The sequence below is a fragment of the Salmo salar genome, chromosome ssa14 (genome assembly GCF_905237065.1).
Source record: "Salmo salar chromosome ssa14, Ssal_v3.1, whole genome shotgun sequence".
Lineage (NCBI taxonomy): Eukaryota > Metazoa > Chordata > Actinopteri > Salmoniformes > Salmonidae > Salmo > Salmo salar.
In genome coordinates this window covers 82,224,189-82,244,514 of record NC_059455.1, presented here as the reverse complement: position 1 = coordinate 82,244,514, position 20,326 = coordinate 82,224,189, and the positions used below count along the sequence as shown (strand labels likewise).

Below are 20,326 nucleotides of genomic sequence, written 5' to 3'. Positions count from 1 at the left end.
AAACAAACTCAAACAGGGAGGGCTCTAGCTGGATTTGGTCCAATAAGAAACAAAAATGTTCCATTGCAAAACGTTTTCCATTACGTGCCTAATGAACAGACCCTGGAGGCTGGGTACAGCAGCATAGCCTCAACCTGCAGTCTCAGGGGTCCAAAGCAAGGCTAGTAAATCAGTCACCAGGTAGTTGCTGAGCTCCTGGAAGCTCATCAGACTGCCTAGCCAATATTATGACCTATTATTAGCAGGAGGTAGATTGTAGGGGGCCACTCACCTTGAGCAGTGTGGTCTTTGTCGGGTCCAGCTTAGTATTGCACTCTACCTGTAGATGCACAGTACAGAGTCTAATTGAGCGACTAAATATTTACCCCAGTAGAGAAATAAATAGGTAACTGGGGGAGTAATATTTTATTGCTAGAAAAGCTTTTGTGGTGTTTGATTTCTTTCCCTTTTTTGTCCCATGTTTAAATCCTAAAAGTTTTAACCTTTGTTAATATCTTGTTGGGTAGGTTAGGGCTCTCCAACCCTTTTCCAGGAGGACTACCCTCCTGTAGGTTTTAACTAACCTGATTCAGGTTAGGTGCGCTAGATTAGGGTTGGAGTGAAAACCTACAGGACGGTAGCCCTCCTGGAACAGGGATGGAGAGCCCTGACTTAGATGAAAGGACAACACGTTCTTAGGAACCTAGGGACTAAAGACCAGAGGTATTACTGTTAATGATTTGTTTATGACCGTTAGGATTACAGTGTGTATTGGGACTTACCACAGCGTCAACAGCCGGAGAGCTGTCTCCTACCACCAACAGAGAAGGACACCTGAGAGCAAAAACATTAATTGCTATTTTGATACGCGAGGCTTATTTGATTTAATAGAAGTTTGGTAATGCTTAGGTTGTGACGACTGTACTGATATAAGTGTGATGCATGTGACATCCCGGCAACTTTTAGAAAAAAAAAAACTTTATATCGGAGTTGTCCCTGTTGACGGTCTATGCATATTCATGAGGCTAGCATAGCATCTCACTCTCCATCCAATCCGAAGAGTGGAAAAGGAAGGAGCTTGACAGCCCTCCGTTCCGCTCTGTGGTCAACGAATCCCATTGTTAGGGCGGAGACTAGCATCTTGTCATTATATCCATATGTGGTTATAGTACTACAGAGACAGGAGTTTTTCCCGGACCGAGTAACCACCAGACCAGGCTATAACTAGGGCCCAGAATTTCCAGGTCAGGGAAAACTCATGGCTCTAGCAATATGCCATGTGGGATGATTGAGGTATGCTGAAAAGTCTGAAGGTTTGGAACTCACTTCAGGGTTCTGACGGAGACTTTCCCACCAGGAATGGGCCTCTCAATCTCCAGATCCCGCCGGCTAAAAGGGAAAAAGGTGGGATATCAGTGAGGCCCAAGCTGAACATACTGACATTTTACAAATATAATATTACATATATGTTTATTATCTATTATAGATATGTAATAACATATATTGAAATATTATAAATACATAGATAAGATACAGTATGTGTCTATAATGAATATGCATGCGTCCTCTGGAGGACTTGTAAGACACGATTATGTATATTAAATAAATACCTGTTTATGTGGAGTCAAAGGATGTTAATGGTAATCTGTGTTATTCTCCGCAGTGAGGAGTCTAGTGTATTTACATGTTGTACGACTTGATTAAAAGGGATACTTTGGGATTTTGGCAATGAAGCCCTTTATCTAGTTCCCCATAGTCGGATGAACTCATGGATACCATTTATATGATTATTCTCTGCAGGAGCCCAGTGTAGTTACCTGTTGTAAGCTTTGACAAAGTGGTGCAGGTTGTACTGGTTCATGTCGTTCATGATGTGATGGCGGTAGGTGGCGATAAGATCGTGGTTGTTGGATATTTCCTCCTACAGAGATAGAAATAAACACCTACTCAGACTCTGTGACCTAGTGACAGTACTGCAACATGTAAGCCTGCCACGAACTGTCCTATATCCATGTAGCCAATAATTGGAATAGATTCAATGGGATTATGCTGATGAGATTTGCAGTTTCAATCACTGTCTATTTTGGTGCCCACTGCTCACCTTCCCGAAGAGATGGCCGATGAGCATTTCGGGCAAAGCAGTGACCTGAAAAGAGATTGAAAAGAAGATTTGTAGATTTTTTTTCATGGGTCAAATAGCAATCATATACATAGCTACGTTAATACTGTATAAACAAGCTACGTGACAATGTTGACAATCTAAAAAGGGCTTTATAAATCATCAAAGTTGATGGATTGTTGTGGATTTGTGGTTGTGCGGAGATGGTCCTGTATAGTACCTTGTTTGCAGCCCAGTCCATCCATCCCTCAGCACAGTGGTTGATGTTAACCAGAACCAGGCCTTCCACCAACGCTGGGTAGTCCAGCTAAAAACAGAGACAAACATTTGGTCAATGACTTCGTAATGGTGAAATTATACAAACAGTGCTCATTGAAACCTCATAGGGGTCCATTTCATTCACTATTACTCATTGAAACCTCAACGTTTCGTAACAGAGAGAAGTTAGTTATGGGTCAGTTAGGAGTTAAAACATTATTGGTATCCCTCCATCATCTGGGTTTCAGCAGATTGAGACGGAGTCCCTACAGGGGCGGGTGTTTTGGTACGGAGCCAGTCTACAACATTGCCAGACTCTCAGCAGCAGGCTAAAGCAATAAACAGGACTGTTCACCCAAAATCAGCACAGCATCACTGGGAACATTAATCTACTATAACTTCTAATCCCAGTTTGATTAAAACTCTTCATAATGAACCAAACTTAAGAATAATTGAAAGGGGAAGGTAGGAGGGGGGAGGGCGTCAAACTCACAGCGAATCTCGCCAGGATGTAGGCTCCAGCTCCGACGGCTATTCCAATTATGCTTTTCAGGCTGTGGTTAACAAACAAACAGAATATCATCAGAAGTTTTTGGGCCAATGGATGAGGGTCTAAGGCATCATGGTCTTTATTCATAAAGCATCTCAAAACAGGAGTTCTCTTCATTATGATCTAGAAGGCAAAACAGCACTTCTAATCTGAGACACTATGAATATAGATCCCGAACGGTAAGTAGCATGATATGCAAAATAAATTGACACATACATGTTATTCAATCATTGCACCCACACTGCTCGCGAGCGTCTGCGTAGCCAGGCACTAAAATAGAACTTGGTTCTATTTGTGACGCTCGACGCAGTGCATGTCCTGCCTCTCCCATCTCCTCATTGGTTTTTAGGAGCATATACCCACGTGGGTGATTGAAAGATGAACTGAGGTCCACACCCCAGTTGGTGGTGGTAACGCACCTTAAAGTTGGTTGCAAACCACCATATAAAGTCAAAAGAAGAAGAAGCCTGAAGGAGGAGAGATAATTAGAAACTAACTCGGTTTACCGTTTTATCTGTGGATTCATTGTCGGATTAGAGGACCTTGTGCATTTCAGGTAAAATAACAACCTAAGGACAATCCCAGGACAAATTAGCTAGCAACAGCAAGCTAGCTAGCTACATTTCTATAAATGTTTAATGCACGTGTCCTGATCGCGTCTGGTGTGGGTGGACAAAATCAACATGCACGCGAGCGGTCTGGTCAGCATTTGAGCCCTATGGACTGGGGTTCAAATGTATGAGGAGAAATATATTTCATAATGAAAATATTTGATCAATTTCTAAATCTTATAAAGTCCTTGTTTGGACTTACCCAAAATGCTTGAGGACCAGGGGGAGGGACTCAGACAGCTGATCCATGGAGGGGTACTCGTACCTGGAGACAAAACAACAATGTCAGGGTTAAAGTACTTCCATTATCAACACTTTACAATGCTTCTTATCACTGCCCTCCATATCTCCATTCCATCAACGGCCTCATACTGGTTTCTCCTATCCTTTCTTCACTTTGATCATCTCTCCTATTCAGATCAAAGGGGATCTGGACTCAAGATGCAGACGATCATAAAAATGAAGCACCAGAGCAATCAGGTAAAAAAACTATATTCACCTAACAAGCAAATGATTTATCAAGAGATCAGTGTAAATGGGCCACAACATATCTAGATGCTACAGTACAGAGGTCAAAGGGTGACAGACGAACAGGCTGGCCTACATTTGGTGCAAAGGCGGCGAGGTCTACGGTGGTCAAGTGGTCTAAGCCGCTGCCTCCAGAACTCATACCGCTGCAGCACGGGTTTGAATACGGCCCAGTGCCATTTCAGCCCACTCTCCTCCATCTTTCCTCTTTACATCTGTCCTATCCAATCAAAAACAAATAAGATAAGGCTAGGCGACTAGGCTCACCCAGTAGAGAAAGTGTTGGCCCCCTCGTGCTGCCCAGGGGCATCGACGTGGCAAACAGCAAAGTGCTGCATGATCTCCTGCATGTCCTCATGCTGGAACATGGAGTCAAAGCACGTCTTGTCTGAAACATGGAGATCCGGTACAGGATGTTAGTGAGGAGGCTGGATCTCACATGATTTGTGGATGTCAGATGTCTATCACGGTGGCCATTGTGTGCTTCTTCTCAACTTTCAAATGTATCCATTTATTTAAATGTTCATCTTTATTTAGCCCGGTAAGTCATTGAGAATCAATGATCTTTTACAAATGAAGTAAATTCACTTTTCATGATGTTGACTAGCCGTTATAGTCAATGAATTCTCATTCTTAAAAGTAACAATATCAAAGTGCATGGGGACATTAGTCTTACATTGAGGGGTGACATCAAATCCATTAACTAGGATGGGATGAATGAAGCATATGGGGCTTACGGTTCAGTCCAATGTCATGGAAGGTGAGGATGACGGGCCGGTCTCCTTTGGGCATCCCCTTCATGGTGCAGTGGATCCTTCCATGGGGAGTCTCCACATCGTGCTCCTAAAGATGGAATAAACCACGGTTAGCAAATAGGGGTACCACAGAACTCTGTTCAACTTTAAAAGAAAATATTCAAACATAAAGAAAAAACACCGAAGAACTCTACTCGACCTGGACAAGGTAAACCCTAAGCGAAACAGAGTTGAACTGCACCAAGGTATCCATGCTTAGCAGAGGATGATAATCCAGAACACTGTTCAAGAGCACGAAGCTCATGTTGTCAGCTTTGAAGATGCAGAGAAAACACTTGAATTTTCACCTGAATGAATCACTATGGATTTAGTCTTTACCTTCAGAATCACTTGTTTTTAACTTGGGCTGCATGTATTTTCTCCAACACAACACATTGTAATCAGAATACATCCAAACAGACTTATACTTCGCTCTGACTAAGGGGCAGCAGGTAGCCTAGTGGTTAGAATGTTGGGCCAGTAACCAAAAGGTTGCGGGATCAAATCCCTGAGCTGACAAGGTAAAATCTGTTGTTCTGCCCCTGAACAAGGCAGCTAACCTGCTGTCATTGTAAATAAGAATTTGTTCTTAATTGACTTGCCTAGTTAAATAAGTAAAAAAATGATAATTACCAAAATGTAAAGGCTTCATCAAAAAGTTCCATTGAAAACAAATGTATTCTACTTTCAGTGAAACAGACAATTGGCTCATGCAAAAGCAGTTAGCCTTTCTGCATTCAGTACGTTCAGTTTCTCAAGGAGTCATCATCAGAGCATTTGGCAATAATGTTTTAACAATGACCAACAATATGATTCAATCCCACATGATTTCTGACTGATGCATATTACTTCCAAAGGACCATCAGTCCATCATGTTTTTCACAATCAGAGATTGTTTATTTCAATCCCACAATAGTACAGAAGAAAAGATAAAGGTAATCAAGCCCAAGACGGCCTATCAAAGCCCACCATCAATTATTCCATAACAGACAGAGATCCAAAAGTACTTACAGAGGTTTCAATCTCAGCAACAACACTCTCCATGTCCGAATCCCCCTCAAGAACCATGTTTCCTAGTGGCTTTTGGTCACCCGTACTGAGTAGTAAACAGAGGTAGTGCTCTGAGCTATAGATCCAATTGAAGGTAAGCTTCTGTAAAGGTCTTTATGAGGGGACTTGTCTGAGGGTTGTGTTTTATACCCCTGGTACTTACTACTCTGCATAAGCCCTGGCCTCCCATGGTGCTTTGCAAGGTGGTCAAAACAAGATAATTCTAGCTGAAGAGATCCCTAAATTGGATCAGCACAATGTCCGAAAGTGGGACAGCATGGGATATTTAATGAAGAGTAGTGCAAAGTGAAGAGTAAGCAAGCCATCAGATCAATGGGAATACAGTATAAAAGAGCAATGAATCACTTTTAACCCAGTTGCCAAAATATCTGAATTTGATGACATATCAGGCAGTCAAGAAAGAGAAAAATAAAGACATTTTTTGTAATAGCACTGGCATAATCATGTCTGAAGCCTTTATGGTGTTTAAAGTCATTCTGTTAGGTATGTCTGTGTGGCAATGTTTCAATAGATTGAAAACTAACTCAGTATCGTTATGAGATACCGTACAAATACATTGTTTCATGTCTCAATGTTATCAGTGTGGGGAGATTATCTTTAGTTTACTATTCCAAAAATAAGATAGATTATTGGCTCCTAGGTGCAATTTTGTTTGCGGCACGTTCAATTTCATAGGCCTAGCCCACTAGACCTACTGATACTGCAAGTATGAGTGGTTACCAATAAAATAATATTGCCACTGGAATAGGGGAGGAATCCTGATGTCATAAACCCCATATACTGACCAAAACAACTCTTACAAGGAAGGTAGTTAGGTCCAGGTTAAGACCCTGGGGAGTTGTGTCCCAAATGGCAACCTATTCCCCACATAGTGCACAAATTTTTACCAAATGAATTTGGGCTCTGGTCAAAAGTAATATACTGCATTGGGAATATGTTGCCATTTGGGACGCAATAAGAGTCAACGATGTAGTCAAATCCAGTTCAACCAATGCTTCCCTCCAGGTTCACATAACCTATTTACATGACCTGAGGTAGACATCTGACGGCAGTGTCGTCTAGGTAGCCACGGCTTATTTGGTGGCAGTTTGATATAGACACATGCTGTGCTAATCTCATTGAGCTAGCTAGAGGAGGGGGGAGATGAGAAAGAAGGAGGAGGGATACATGTGTAACTAGTGTGCCTGAGCTTAAAGGGGGGAGGGGGAGGCAGCCTGGGAACAGGACAGGTGGCTGAGGTGTCCCTCCTCTACCTACGTCAGTAGGGCTCTAAGACACAAAGCGATATTAAACGCTTGCCCTGGAAACCTGAGTTGACTAATCCCAGTAGGCGTGAGGGTCGGTTTGCACGAGATGGTTAGGCAAAATCCCTCTACTGCCACCACTGACAATTCTCAGGTCAACATACAGTATAATCAGTTTCAGGATATTGGCATGTGGTAGGATGTTTATAAGGTACTTTGACAAGTTAAGAATGAAAGCATTGATTGTTAGGTACTGGGTTCCCAGTGGTGCAGTCCAAGGTCCTGAATGTATGTAGTTGGTATGCTGCTGGCTGTATGTCAAGTCAACATACACATTCATACTACAGTGTGCTCAAAATGTAATTATACTTTTCCCTCTTTAGATTACACAAAGGGCTACAGATAAAACAGTGCAGTAGTCATGTAACATCATCTGTCAGTATCAAAGAGACCTAAATGTATGCAAAACGTCCACCAGAAACACCTAAGTACTGCATTTACATTTTACATTACATTTTAGTCAGTTAGCAGACGCTCTTATCCAGAGCGACTCACAGTAGTGAATGCATACATTTCATTAAAACATTTTTTTTTACGTACTGGTCCCCCGTGGGAATCGAACCCACAACCCACACGGGACCCGTGTGGCTCAGTTGATTCATCAATAATTTTCCTTTCACATTACTAAAATATCCCAACCTAATCCATGTGGACATTAATCTGACTACTCTACACTGAAACCTGTGGATTATGTCAACATTTGTAGCTTTTGATGGATATCTACGTGTGCACCATAGGGACATACCTTTATCACAAGTTGTGCAACAGCTGCTCTGAGCCCCTAGAAATGACAGAGACAACGGTTATAGAGAGTGAAGCTTTGCCAATAAGATATGATGAAATACAGAATATATGTAATTGTCCTATGGGCTGCATTGTGTTTTAAATATAAAGAAAGGTATCCATAAAGGACCAGTATCACATTTCAGACTGTTCCTGACAGCTAAACAGTCAGCATTTATCTATGGAGTTCAGTTCTCATATAACCAAGTTTCAACATTTTGCTCAGACAAATAAACCATTGTCTATAGTACATGCAAATCAAATGTATGATCATAGTAATGATCATGTGTTTACGTACTGGCAATTCCCTGTCAACAAGCAGGGGTGCTTTTGGCGCAACTTGGATGTCATCCATGTCTTTCAGTTGAAGAAGCCGAGAGAGGGAGAGAGAGAGAGAGAGAGAGAGAGAGGACTGTTATTTAGATATACGCTGACTGCTTCAACCAGAGCGTTCCTCTTTGAGAAGTTTGAGAAGTTTCATATTACAAAACACACATACCTTTCTGATCCCTGTACATTTGTTTTGATATCATGTTATTACGTTAATAACTTAACACTGAGAAAACAAGACTGGTGCACTCTCGTTCAACAGTGCATTTGAGTATTTTCAGATACAGTGTACTTTCCAAGTGTATTTCCAAATACAGTCCAATACTACTTGTCTTTTCAAATAAATAATACCTAAATACTTACTTCGAAATAATTGAAAAGTTATTAAAAATATATATTAAAAGAAATGTATAGCATTTGAACCCAGGTCTGGATCGTATAGGTACCATGCTTTCCTTCCCAACCTTTATATGATACTTCTACGGATCTAAACGTCTCCAAAACAACTTGAAGAAGGGAACTTCACCAGGTGGTTTCCAGGAGTTGTTTACCAGGAGTTGTTTGCCAACCTTCCACTGTACATAGTTAGCCATGACCACCTGATTTCTACACAAGGAATGACAGATGACTAAAACAACATCCATGTTGCCCTCTTGTAGGGATTGATGTATGACACTGTTTTAAGACTAGAACACTAGCAGTACACCAGGCCCTAGCTACAGCTACAGTTTTCAAAGCATTTTAAACCAGAATGAACTAAAATGAGAGTCGCTACGGCTATTTCGACAGAGGGAGGGAGTGGGCGAAAAATTCAATCAAGCTGCTGTCTAGAGATCATGCTGCTGTGGATTGTGTGGCTCTGCTGTGCATGCAAATCAAATCAGATGGTAAACAGACAGGGTCTTTGTGTCCAGCAAGGCCTTGGCAGGACAGGCAGTCGAGGCAGGGCGGGCAGGCAGGCAGGCGAGGCTGGTAAAGGAGTCAGGCTCTTCCTCCATGGCGGGCTTACTGGGCTTGGCCAACACACAAGAAGCTACTGACACTGCACAGCTTCCATAGCTCCCTTCATACACAAACACAGTACTCTTTCTCGCTTCCTGCCTCACACCATATTTCTGTGTCTCCCTCTCTCCGCTGTACAGCTATAACAATATCCTTTGGATCTGATCTATGTACAGGTTTGAGATGTGCCTCTCCATTTAACACAAGAGTTTTGGGTGTCTGGGCAGGCATCCATCAGAACGGCTACATCCCAAATGGCACGCTATTCGGCCTAGAGCACTACATAGGGAGCAGAGTGCAATGTGGGAGGCAGACCATAACAGAGGCCTCTGCCAGGCCTCACAATAGTAGAGAGAGGAAGAGGAGTATCAATCACACAGTTTCATTTTACGGAAGTGTTTTTTTTAAGACATGACGCCTTCCACTACAAATCCTTTGTTGGAGAAACTGTTCGCCATTTCCCACTGAAATTCCAACATTCTATTCAATCCAACCATGTGAGAGAAGTTACACAGCCCAACATAATCTGGAAATGTTGATAAAAACTGTTTTGTATTTATAGCAGCGCAGTTAATCCTAGTGGTGTTAAAGAGGCTAGTCATGATCTTGAAACCCATGTCTGTATTTTCAAACCTTATGTTTTGGTTTCAAATTATGGCCAAGTAAACCAAACACCATTAAACCCAAACCAGTTTCCAGACCTGTAGATAGGCTTGGTGCTGAGTAGGCAGTTTGAGACAACTAGGCCAAATGTTGTTTACAAGCTAGGATGCCCTTTTGACTCGCCTAAGCTAATCTTTTACCTGGCGGTATAAAAAAAAAAACTACCTCTCAGGACATCAGTAATACCTCACGAGTACAGAACATGTTCGCGCTCCTTCTCTGCCCCCTCCCTCTCTGTGTCTAAGGAAATTATCCCTCTCTTCCTTGCTATATACAGTGGCTCGCGAAAGTATTCACCCCCTTGGCATTTTTCCTATTTTGTTGCCTTACAACCTGGAATTCAAATTGATTTTGGGGGGGTTTGTATCATTTGATTTACACAACATGCCTACCACATTGAAGATGCAAAATATTTTCTCTTGTGAAACAAACAAGAAATAAGACAACAACAAAAAAAATCTTGAACGTGCATAACTATACACCCCCCAAAGTCAATACTTTGTAGAGCCACCTTTTGCAGCAATTACAGCTGCAAGTCTCTTGGGGAATGTCTATCAGCTTGGCACTGGGATTTATGCCCATTCTTCAAGGCAAAACTGCTCGAACTCCTTCAAGTTGGATGGGTTCTGCTGGTGTACAGCAATCTTTAAGTCATACCACAGATTCTCAATTGGATTGAGGTCTGGGCTTTGACTAAGCCATTCCAAGACATTTAAATGTTTCCCCTTAAACCACTCGAGTGTTGCTTTAGCAGTATGCTTAGGGTCATTGTCCCATCCCAGTCTCAAATCTCTGGAAGACTGAAACAGGTTTCCTCTCAGGAATTTCCCTGTATTTAGCGCCATCGATCATTCCTTAAATTCTGACCAGTTTCCCAGTCCCTGCCGACGAAAAACATCCCCACAGCATGATGCTGCCACCACCATGCTTCACTGTGGGGATGGTGTTCTCGAGGTGATGAGAGGTGTTGGGTTTGCGTCAGACATGGTGTTTTCCTTGATGGCCAAAAAGCTCGATTTTAGTCTCATCTGACCAGAGTACCTTCTTCCATATGTTTGGGGAGTCTCCCACATGCCTTTTGGTGAGCACCAAACATGTTTGCTTATTTTTTTATTTAAGCAATGGCTTTTTTCTGGCCACTCTTCCGTAAAGCCCAGCTCTGTGGAGTGTGCGGCTTAAAGTGGTCCTATGGACAGATACTCCAATCTCCGCTGTGGAGCTTTGCAGCTTCTTCAGGGTTAACTTTGTTGCCTTTCTGATTAATGCCTTCCTTGCCTGGTCCATGAGTTTTGATGGGAGGCACTCTATTGGCAGGTTTGTTGTGGTGCCATATTCTTTCAGTTTTTTAATAATGGATTTAATGGTGCTCCGTGGGATGTTAAACGTTTCGGATATTTTTTTATAACCCAACCCTGATCTGTACTTCGCCACAACTCTGTCCCTGACCCATTTGGAGAGCTCCTTGGTCTTCATAGTGTCACTTGCTTTGTGGTGCCCCTTGCTTTGTGGTGTTGCAGACTCTGGGGGCCTTTCAGAACAGGTGTTCAGTACACTGAGATCATGTAACAGATCATGTGACACCTGTGTGCAATCTAACTAATTATGTGAATTCTGAAGGTAATTGGTTGTACCAGATCTTATTTAGGGGCTTCCTAGCAAAGGGGGTGAATACATATGCACGCACCACTTTTCCGTTTTTTTTTTTTCGAATTTTTTGAACCAATTTTTTATTTATTTTTTTCACCAATTTTGACTATTTTGTGTATGTCCATTACATGAAATCCAAATAAAAATCCATTTAAATTTCAGGTTTTAATGCAACAAAACAGGAAAAACGCCAATGGGTGTGAATACTTTTGCAAGGCACTGTATCTACAGCACCTGTCAGACGTTTAGACACACATACTCATTCAAGGATTTTTCTTTATTTTTACTATTTTCTACATTGTAGAATAATAGTGAAGACATCAAGACCAGGAAATAACACATGTTGAATCATGTAGTAAGAAAAAAAGCGTTAAACAAATCAAAATATATTTTATATTTGAGATTCTTCAAAGTAGCCACTCTTTGCCTTGATGACAGCTTTGCACACTCTTGGCATTCTCTCAACCAGATTCATGAGGAAGTCACCTGGAATGTATTTCAATTAACAGGTGTGCCTTGTTAAAAGTTCATTTGTGGAATTTCTTTCCTTCTTAATGTGTTTCAGCCAATCAGTTGTGTTGTGACAATGTAGGGGGCTAAACAGAAGGTAGCCCTATTTGGTAAAATACCAAGTCCATATTATGGCAAGAACAGCTTAAATAAGCAAAGAGTGCAGTCGCAAAAACCATCAAGCGCTATGATGAAACTGTCTCTCATTAGGACCGCCACAGGAAAGTAAGACCCATAGTTACCTTTGCTGCAGAGGATGTTCATTAGAGTTAACAGCCTCAGAAATTGCAGCCCAAATAAATGCTTCAGAGTTCAAGTAACAGACACATCAACATCAACTGTCCAGAGGAGACTGCTTGAAAATCAGGCCTTCGTGGTCGATTTGCTGCAAAGAAACCACTACTTAAGGACACCAATAAGAAGAAGAAACTTGCAAAGGGCCAAGAAACACGAGCAATGGACATTAGACCAGTGGAAATATGTCCTTTGGTCTGATGAGTCCAAATTTGAGATTTTTGGTTCCAACCGCCGTGTCTTTGTGAGACGCAGAGTAGGTGAATGGATGATCTCCCATCTGGTTTGTGCTTAGTGGGACATTCATTTGTTTTTCAACAGGACAATGACCCAACACACCTCCAGGCTGTGTAAGGGCTGTTTGACGAAGAAGGAATCAATCACCCGACCTGAGACGGTTTGGGATGAGTTGGACCACAGAGTGAAGGAAAAGCAACCAACAAGTGCTCAGCATATGTGGGAACTCCTTCAAGATGGTTGGGAAAGCTTTCCAGGTGAAGCTGGTCGAGAGAATGCCAAGACTGTGCAAAGCTGTCATCAAGGCAAAGGGTGGCTACTTTGAAGAATCAAAAATATATTTTGATTTGTTTAACACTTTATTGCTTTCGTCATGTTTCCATATGTGTTATTTCATAGTTTTGATGTCTTCACTATTATTCTGCAATGTAGAAAAATAGTAAAAATAAAGAAAAACCCTTGAATGAGTAGGTGTCTCCAAACTTTTGACTGGTACTGTATATACTGCAGTTCTCTCTTCCTTCATTGCTCTCACTGTGTCCGTCTTCCCGTCTCTCTATCCCTCTGTTCCTCCCTCTGTATGAGAAGATGAAAATCTTACTACCTCCTAAGCACATCCACAACATCTATTTTTTTACAGTGTGGTGCTCTACCACGTATCAGATCCTGATCTCTCCTTCCACACTTCTGTTTTTCAAGAACTTGAGCGTAGATGAGGACAACAGACAATTCCCTAAAATAATCTTAGCATGCAGAAGTGAGACTGCCTTATGCATTCATCCAACACAGGAATACTGGAACCATAAAGAGTCTGCGTGACAAATATTGGCACAATACTCTAACACTTTCTGACTGAGTAGGCCTAAATGTTGAGGAGAGAGAGAGAGAGACAGCGAGAGAGAGAGAGACACAGCGAGAGAGAGAGAGCGAGAGAGAGAGACACAGTGAGAGAGAGAGAGCGAGAGAGCGAGAGAGAGAGACACAGTGAGAGAGAGAGACACAGCGAGAGAGAGAGAGACACAGCGAGAGAGAGAGCGAGAGAGACACAGCGAGAGAGAGAGCGAGAGAGAGAGACACAGCGAGAGAGAGAGCGAGAGAGAGAGACACAGCGAGAGAGACACAGCGAGAGAGAGAGACACAGCGAGAGAGACACAGCGAGAGAGAGAGAGACACAGCGAGAGAGAGAGAGACACAGCGAGAGAGAAAGCGAGAGAGAGACACAGTGAGAGAGACACAGCGAGAGAGAGAGAGAGAGAGAGAGAGAGAGAGAGAGACACAGAGAGAGAGAGAGACACAGAGAGAGAGAGAGACACAGAGAGAGACACAGAGAGAGAGAGAGACACAGAGAGAGACACAGAGAGAGAGACACAGAGACACAGAGAGACACAGAGACACAGAGAGACAGTGAGAGAGAGAGCGAGAGAGCGAGAGAGCGAGAGAGCGAGAGAGCGAGAGAGCGAGAGACACAGTGAGAGAGAGCGAGAGAGAGAGCGAGAGAGAGAGAGAGAGACACAGCGAGAGAGAGCGAGAGAGAGAGAGAGAGACACAGCGAGAGAGAGAGCGAGAGAGAGAGCGAGAGAGACACAGCGAGAGAGAAAGCGAGAGAGACAGCGAGAGAGAGACACAGCGAGAGAGACAGCGAGAGAGACAGCGAGAGAGACAGCGAGAGAGACACAGCGAGAGAGAGAGAGAGAGACACAGCGAGAGAGAGAGAGACAGCGAGAGAGAGAGAGAGACAGCGAGAGAGAGAGAGAGAGACAGCGAGAGAGAGAGAGAGAGACAGCGAGAGAGAGAGAGAGAGACAGCGAGAGAGAGAGAGAGACACAGCGAGAGAGAGAGAGAGAGAGAGAGAGACACAGCGACACAGAGAGAGAGACACAGCGACACAGAGAGAGAGACACAGCGAGAGAGAGAGAGAGAGACACAGCGAGAGAGAGAGAGAGAGACACAGCGAGAGAGAGAGAGACACAGCGAGAGAGAGAGAGAGAGACACAGCGAGAGAGAGAGAGAGAGACACAGCGAGAGAGAGAGAGAGAGACACAGCGAGAGAGAGAGAGAGAGACACAGCGAGAGAGAGAGAGAGAGACACAGCGAGAGAGAGAGAGAGAGAGAGAGACACAGCGAGAGAGAGAGAGAGAGAGAGACACACAGCGAGAGAGAGAGAGACACACAGCGAGAGAGAGAGAGAGACACACAGCGAGAGAGAGAGAGAGACACACAGCGAGAGAGAGAGAGACACACAGCGAGAGAGAGAGAGACACACAGCGAGAGAGAGAGAGACACAGCGAGAGAGAGAGAGACACAGCGAGAGAGAGAGAGACACAGCGAGAGAGAGAGAGACACAGCGAGAGAGAGAGAGACACAGCGAGAGAGAGAGAGAGAGACACAGCGAGAGAGAGAGAGAGACACAGCGAGAGAGAGAGAGACACAGCGAGAGAGAGAGAGACACAGCGAGAGAGAGAGAGACACAGCGAGAGAGAGAGAGACACAGCGAGAGAGAGAGAGACACAGCGAGAGAGAGAGAGAGAGACAGTTTAAATCCAAATGATTTAAATCATGTTACAAAACACCTACTCTCCACTACTTGGTTAACAAAACACTACTGATTGGAATTGGGAAGCAAAGTCTCCCTTTTAGGTAGCTAGATTTAAGGCCACTGCCACCTTCCTTTTTTCTGGGTGAAAAAGTTTGGGAACCCCTGTGCTAGATGGTCAGAGGGTCACTTAGCCCAAAGGCCAGCAGATGGCAATATTGATCTGGTATTGATGGTTTAATCTTACCATCTACACGCATTGTATTCAGCTGGCAATACACTCGTATCCCCTGTGGCCTGGTCTGTCCCTAAAACATTCTCCATTCAGGCTGCAAAGGCGTCAATTTCCACCTTAACTAGATTTAACGGTAAGAAGGCAGAAAACTGGGAAAATGAGTACTTTCTTTATGAAAAATAATTTCCCACCACCATTCTAGTGGCTAATGCTATTTCCTGATGTTGTGCCCTGCGTTCAGACAGAGATATTAGAGAAAGGAGGAGATAGAAATCTGATTTGTTAATGAATGGAGAAACGTAAGATGCCCCACCCAGAAGACTATCGACCAATCTCAAAGTCAAGGCACTGAGAAACTGCCTATTTTCCTTAAAAGTACATCTTGTCACAATTCCAAAGCGATAGTTAATTATCTCACATCTCAGAAAATATCTGCAATGTTGTACTTCTTGTTCACAAAATTAATGTTAATTAATTAATGACCAATGGAGTGTCCCCCAACTCCTCAAAAGCATCTCTGGTTTAGCCAGATTGGCTGAACACGATTCACAACATCCGGGACTAGGATTCCTAAATATTAGCCACTTTAGCATGGTGGTGGAAAACGGTGTTTCATAAAGAAAGTAGGCAAATTTTCCCACCTTCTCGCCATTGATGGTTTGCAGCCTGAATGGATAACGTTTCCTGGTACGAACCGGTCCACAGGAGGATAACAGCGTATTGCAGGCTGCATACAGGAAGTACCCGTGCCACGGTCTATTCAACGCTCGTCGGAATCCGGAATCCATGCTTCAAGATAGTTTTGATTACCGGACTGGGATATGTTCCGGGTTGCCTCTGAGAACAACATTGACGTATACACGGACAAAGTGACTGAGCTCATCAGGAAGTGTTTAGGCGATGTTGTTCCCACTGTGGCTATTAAAACCTACACAAACCAGAAACCGTGGATAGACGGCAGCATTTGCGCAAAACTGAAAGCGCAAACCACTGCATTTAACCATGGCAAAGTGACTAGGAATATGGTTGAATACAAACAGTGTAGTTATTCTCTCTGTAAGGCAATCAAACAGGCAAAACGGCAGTATAGAGACAAAGTGGAGTCGCAATTCAGCGGTTCAGACACAAAACGTATGTGGCGGGATCTACTGCCAATCACAGATTACCAAGGGAAAACCAGTCAGGTTGTGGACACCGACATCTTGCTCTCGGACAAGCTAAACACCTTCTGTGCCCGCTTTGAGGATAACACAGTGCCACCAACGTGGCCTGCTCCCAAGGACGTTCTCCGTGGCTGACGTGAATAAGACATTTTAGAGTGTTAACCCTCACAAGGCTGCCGGCCCAGACCGCATCCCTAGCCATGTCCTCAGAGCATGTGCAGACCAGCTTGCTGGAGTGTTTACGGACATATTAAATCTTTCCCTATCCCAGTCTGCTGTCCCCACTTACTTCAAGATGTCCACCATTGTTTGTGTACATAAGACAGCTAAGGTAACTGAACTCAAAGACTATCACCCTGTAGCACTCACTTGTCATCATGAAGTTCTTTGAGGCTAGTTAAGGATCATATCACCTCTACCTTACCTGACAACCTAGACCCACCTCAATTTGCATACCACCCCAATAGATCCACAGACGATGCAATCACCAACACCATAGTACCCTCCAAGCTCAAATCAAATCAAATGTTTTATTGGCCACAACTGGGTGTGCAACTGGGTCCTGGACTTACAGATGGGCCGCCCTCAGGTGGTGAAGGTGGGAAACACATCCACTTCACTGATCCTCAACACAGGGGCCCCACAAGGGTGCGTTCTCAGCCCCCTCCTGTACTCCCTGTTCACCCACGACTGAGTGACCACGCACGCCTCCAACTCAATCATCAAGTTTGCAGACGACACAAAAGTAGTAGGTCTGATTACCAACAGTGCCCTCGTTTGGGTGTAGGGACTGATCAGAGCCTGGTAGTAGGTCTGATTATTTCTTAATTCCATTCTTCTACTTTTGGATTTGTGTATATTGTTGTGAATTGTTAGATACTACTGCACTGTTGGAGCTAGGAACACAAGCATTTCACTACACCCGTAATAACATCTGCTAAATATGTGTTTGTGACCAATAAAATTGTATTTGATTTACTATGCGTTTGGACGGTAAGATGGAAAAGACTCAATATCGCCATCTGCCGGCCGTTTGCCTAGATAGTTACTGTGTATGTACCGATGCTCATTTCAAAGTAACATCCCATGATCAATGACATCAGAAGCAAGATCATACGGATTACGCTGTGGTTCCGGTGCTTTCTTCGATTCCAAGTTGCTTTCAAACAACGAGTACTTACAATGTACACTAAACAAAAATAAACGAAACATGCAACAATTTAAAATCTTTTCCGGAGTTACAGTTCATTTAAGGAAATCAGTAAATTGAAATAAATTAATTAGGCTCTAATCTATGGATTTCACATGACTGGGAATACAGATATGCATCTGGTATTGGTGTGGATCAGAAAACCAGTCAGTATCTGGTTAGACCACCATTTGCCTCAGGCAGCAGGACACGTCTCCTTCGCATAGAGTGGATCAGGCTGTTGATTGTTGTCCCACTCCTCTTCAACGGTTGTGTGAAGTGTCTGGATATCGTCGGGAACTGGAACACCCTGTCATACACCTAGATCCAGAGCATCCCAAACATGCTCAATGGGTACCATGTCTGGTGAGTATGCAGGCCATGGAAGAACTGGGACATTTTCAGCTTCCAGGAATTGGGTACAGATCCTTGTGACATGGGGCCTTGCATTATTCTATTTGTAAAAATGTTTAGTCATTTAGAAGATGCTCTTATCCAGAGCGAGTGCACACATTTTAATTGGTACTGGTCCCCTGTGGGAATCACACCCACAACCCGGGCATTAAAAGTGCCATGCTCTACCAACTGAGCCACACAGGACCACGCTGAGACATGAGTTGGTGGCGGCAGATAACACGACAATGGTCCTCAGGATCTCCTCACGGTATCCCTGTGCTTTCAAATTGCCATTGATAGAGTGTATGGCGTTGTGTGGGTGAGCGGTTTGCTGATGTCAACGTTGTGAACAGAGTACCCCATGGTGAGGTTATGGTATAGGCAGGCAGGAATACGCTAAGGACAACAAACACAATTGCATTTTGTCTGCAATCTGGCCGTTACAGTTGAAACCGGGATTCAGAAAAGCACATTAAAGCATATTCTCCAGCGTGCCAGTGGCCATCGAAGGTGAGCATTTGCCCACTGACGCCAAACTGTTGTCAGGTCAAGACCCTGGTGAGGTGGACGAGCACACAGATGAGCTTCCCCGAGACGGTTTCTGAAGTTTGTGCAGAAATTCTTCAGTTGTGCAAACCCACAGTTTCATCAGCAGTCCAGGTGGCTGATCTCAGATGATCCTGCAGGTGAAGAAGCCAGATATGGACGTCCTGGGCTGGCGTGGTTACACGTGGTCTGCAGTTGTGAGGCCAGTTTGACGCACAAATTCTCTAACAAGGCGTTGGAGAGGGGTTTGGTAGATACATTACATTATCTGGCAACAATTCTGGTGGACATTCCTGATGCCAATTGCACTTCCCTCAACTTGATACATTTGTGGCATTGTTGTGTGAAAAAACTGCACATTTTATAATGGCCTTTTAGTGTCCCCAGCACAAGGTGCACCTGTGTAATGATCATGCTGGTGTGGCATATCAGTTTCTTGAGATGCCACACCTGTCAGGTGGATGGATTATTTTGGCAAAGGAGAAATGCTCACTATCAGGGATGTAAACAAATTTGGGCATAACATTTGAGTGGAATAAGCTTTTTGTGCGTTTGGAACATTTCTGGGATCTTTTATTTCAGCTCATGTAACATGACACCAACACTTTCCATGTTGTGTTTATATTTTTGTTCAGTTTGGATTTATTCAAAGAACGTCTCCTGCATGGTAGCTCAGCAGGTAGAGTCGGGTTTCAAAGATCATAACGCTGGCGAATGCAAATAAATATGATTTTTTTTGACACCACACTTTCTGCACATGCGTTTTATTTAGTATAAGCTTCTAGACTAAATAATGCAATAGATTCACAGTGACAGCAAAAAAGAATGACAGAAGGCGCGAACCTGTAACAATAACTGACAATAGGCTATAAACACCCGAGACAAACCACTACGCCACGGAGATTTTATCAACTTTGTGAAAAATATTTATATATGAACAAACGCTGCTTTTCATTGCTAGCCAGCATATATTACTAATTTGTATTGTGTTAAAAGCTCCAAGTAGCCTAATAAATAGCTTTTCGGCACAATTTGGTGAAAATCCCAAACGCTTCCGAAGCCTCGGTTTCCCATCACTACCCACTAACACACGAACGCAGGGGTTGCAGCGATGAGACACGATCGTATTTGGATCGCAATTGGATATCATGTCATTGGGGAGTAAAAAGGGGGGTAAAATGATCAAATACAAAAAGTATTTGTTCAAAAATGTAAACAAAACAAAAAACTTTCTGTTTGGCATAATGGCGCTCGTGGTGCGTGCATATGCTGGTTTGACGCAGTCGCTACACTGGGCTGGTACTAACACCTGGAAAGTTTAAAGGACCTGTATTTAGATCAATTGAATTGTGCTGTAATATCCAGAGAGCGATTCAAAAACACTCACCTGTTAAGTTTGATTGTCCACTGTTGATCACCCACACAAAGTAGTTAAACACTTTAAATGGTTTGCAAATAGCCTCAGTAATATTTATTCACTAAGTTTTAGTTATATTTACTAGTTACTTGCATCTGAGGGAAGGTGTATCAGGGCGTTTATAAAGCATTCGGAGACAGCCCAGCCCCCTTCCCCTTCTCCACTTG

At 43.3% G+C, this 20,326-nt stretch overlaps 1 protein-coding gene across 2 annotated transcripts in view; it reads right to left on the bottom strand.

The window, feature by feature from the left end:
* The window catches only part of LOC106570415 (protein NDRG1), a 22,743-nt gene extending 2,417 nt beyond the window's left edge, over nucleotides 1-20,326 (bottom strand). The window contains exons 1-13 of one of the 2 annotated variants that reach the window (XM_014142716.2): nucleotides 20,130-20,326; nucleotides 8,296-8,354; nucleotides 7,960-7,995; nucleotides 4,783-4,888; nucleotides 4,313-4,433; nucleotides 3,720-3,782; nucleotides 2,850-2,910; nucleotides 2,319-2,405; nucleotides 2,081-2,125; nucleotides 1,797-1,900; nucleotides 1,306-1,368; nucleotides 762-813; nucleotides 272-319 (exon numbers count right to left, since the gene is read on the bottom strand). In XM_014142716.2, coding sequence (XP_013998191.1) covers nucleotides 272-319; nucleotides 762-813; nucleotides 1,306-1,368; nucleotides 1,797-1,900; nucleotides 2,081-2,125; nucleotides 2,319-2,405; nucleotides 2,850-2,910; nucleotides 3,720-3,782; nucleotides 4,313-4,433; nucleotides 4,783-4,888; nucleotides 7,960-7,995; nucleotides 8,296-8,352 — 843 coding nt within the window. In that variant the 5' untranslated portion in view covers nucleotides 8,353-8,354; nucleotides 20,130-20,326. Of the gene's footprint in view, nucleotides 1-271; nucleotides 320-761; nucleotides 814-1,305; nucleotides 1,369-1,796; nucleotides 1,901-2,080; nucleotides 2,126-2,318; nucleotides 2,406-2,849; nucleotides 2,911-3,719; nucleotides 3,783-4,312; nucleotides 4,434-4,782; nucleotides 4,889-5,850; nucleotides 6,028-7,959; nucleotides 7,996-8,295; nucleotides 8,355-20,129 lie in introns of those variants that run through there. The other variant, XM_014142717.2, reaches the window with a different exon arrangement.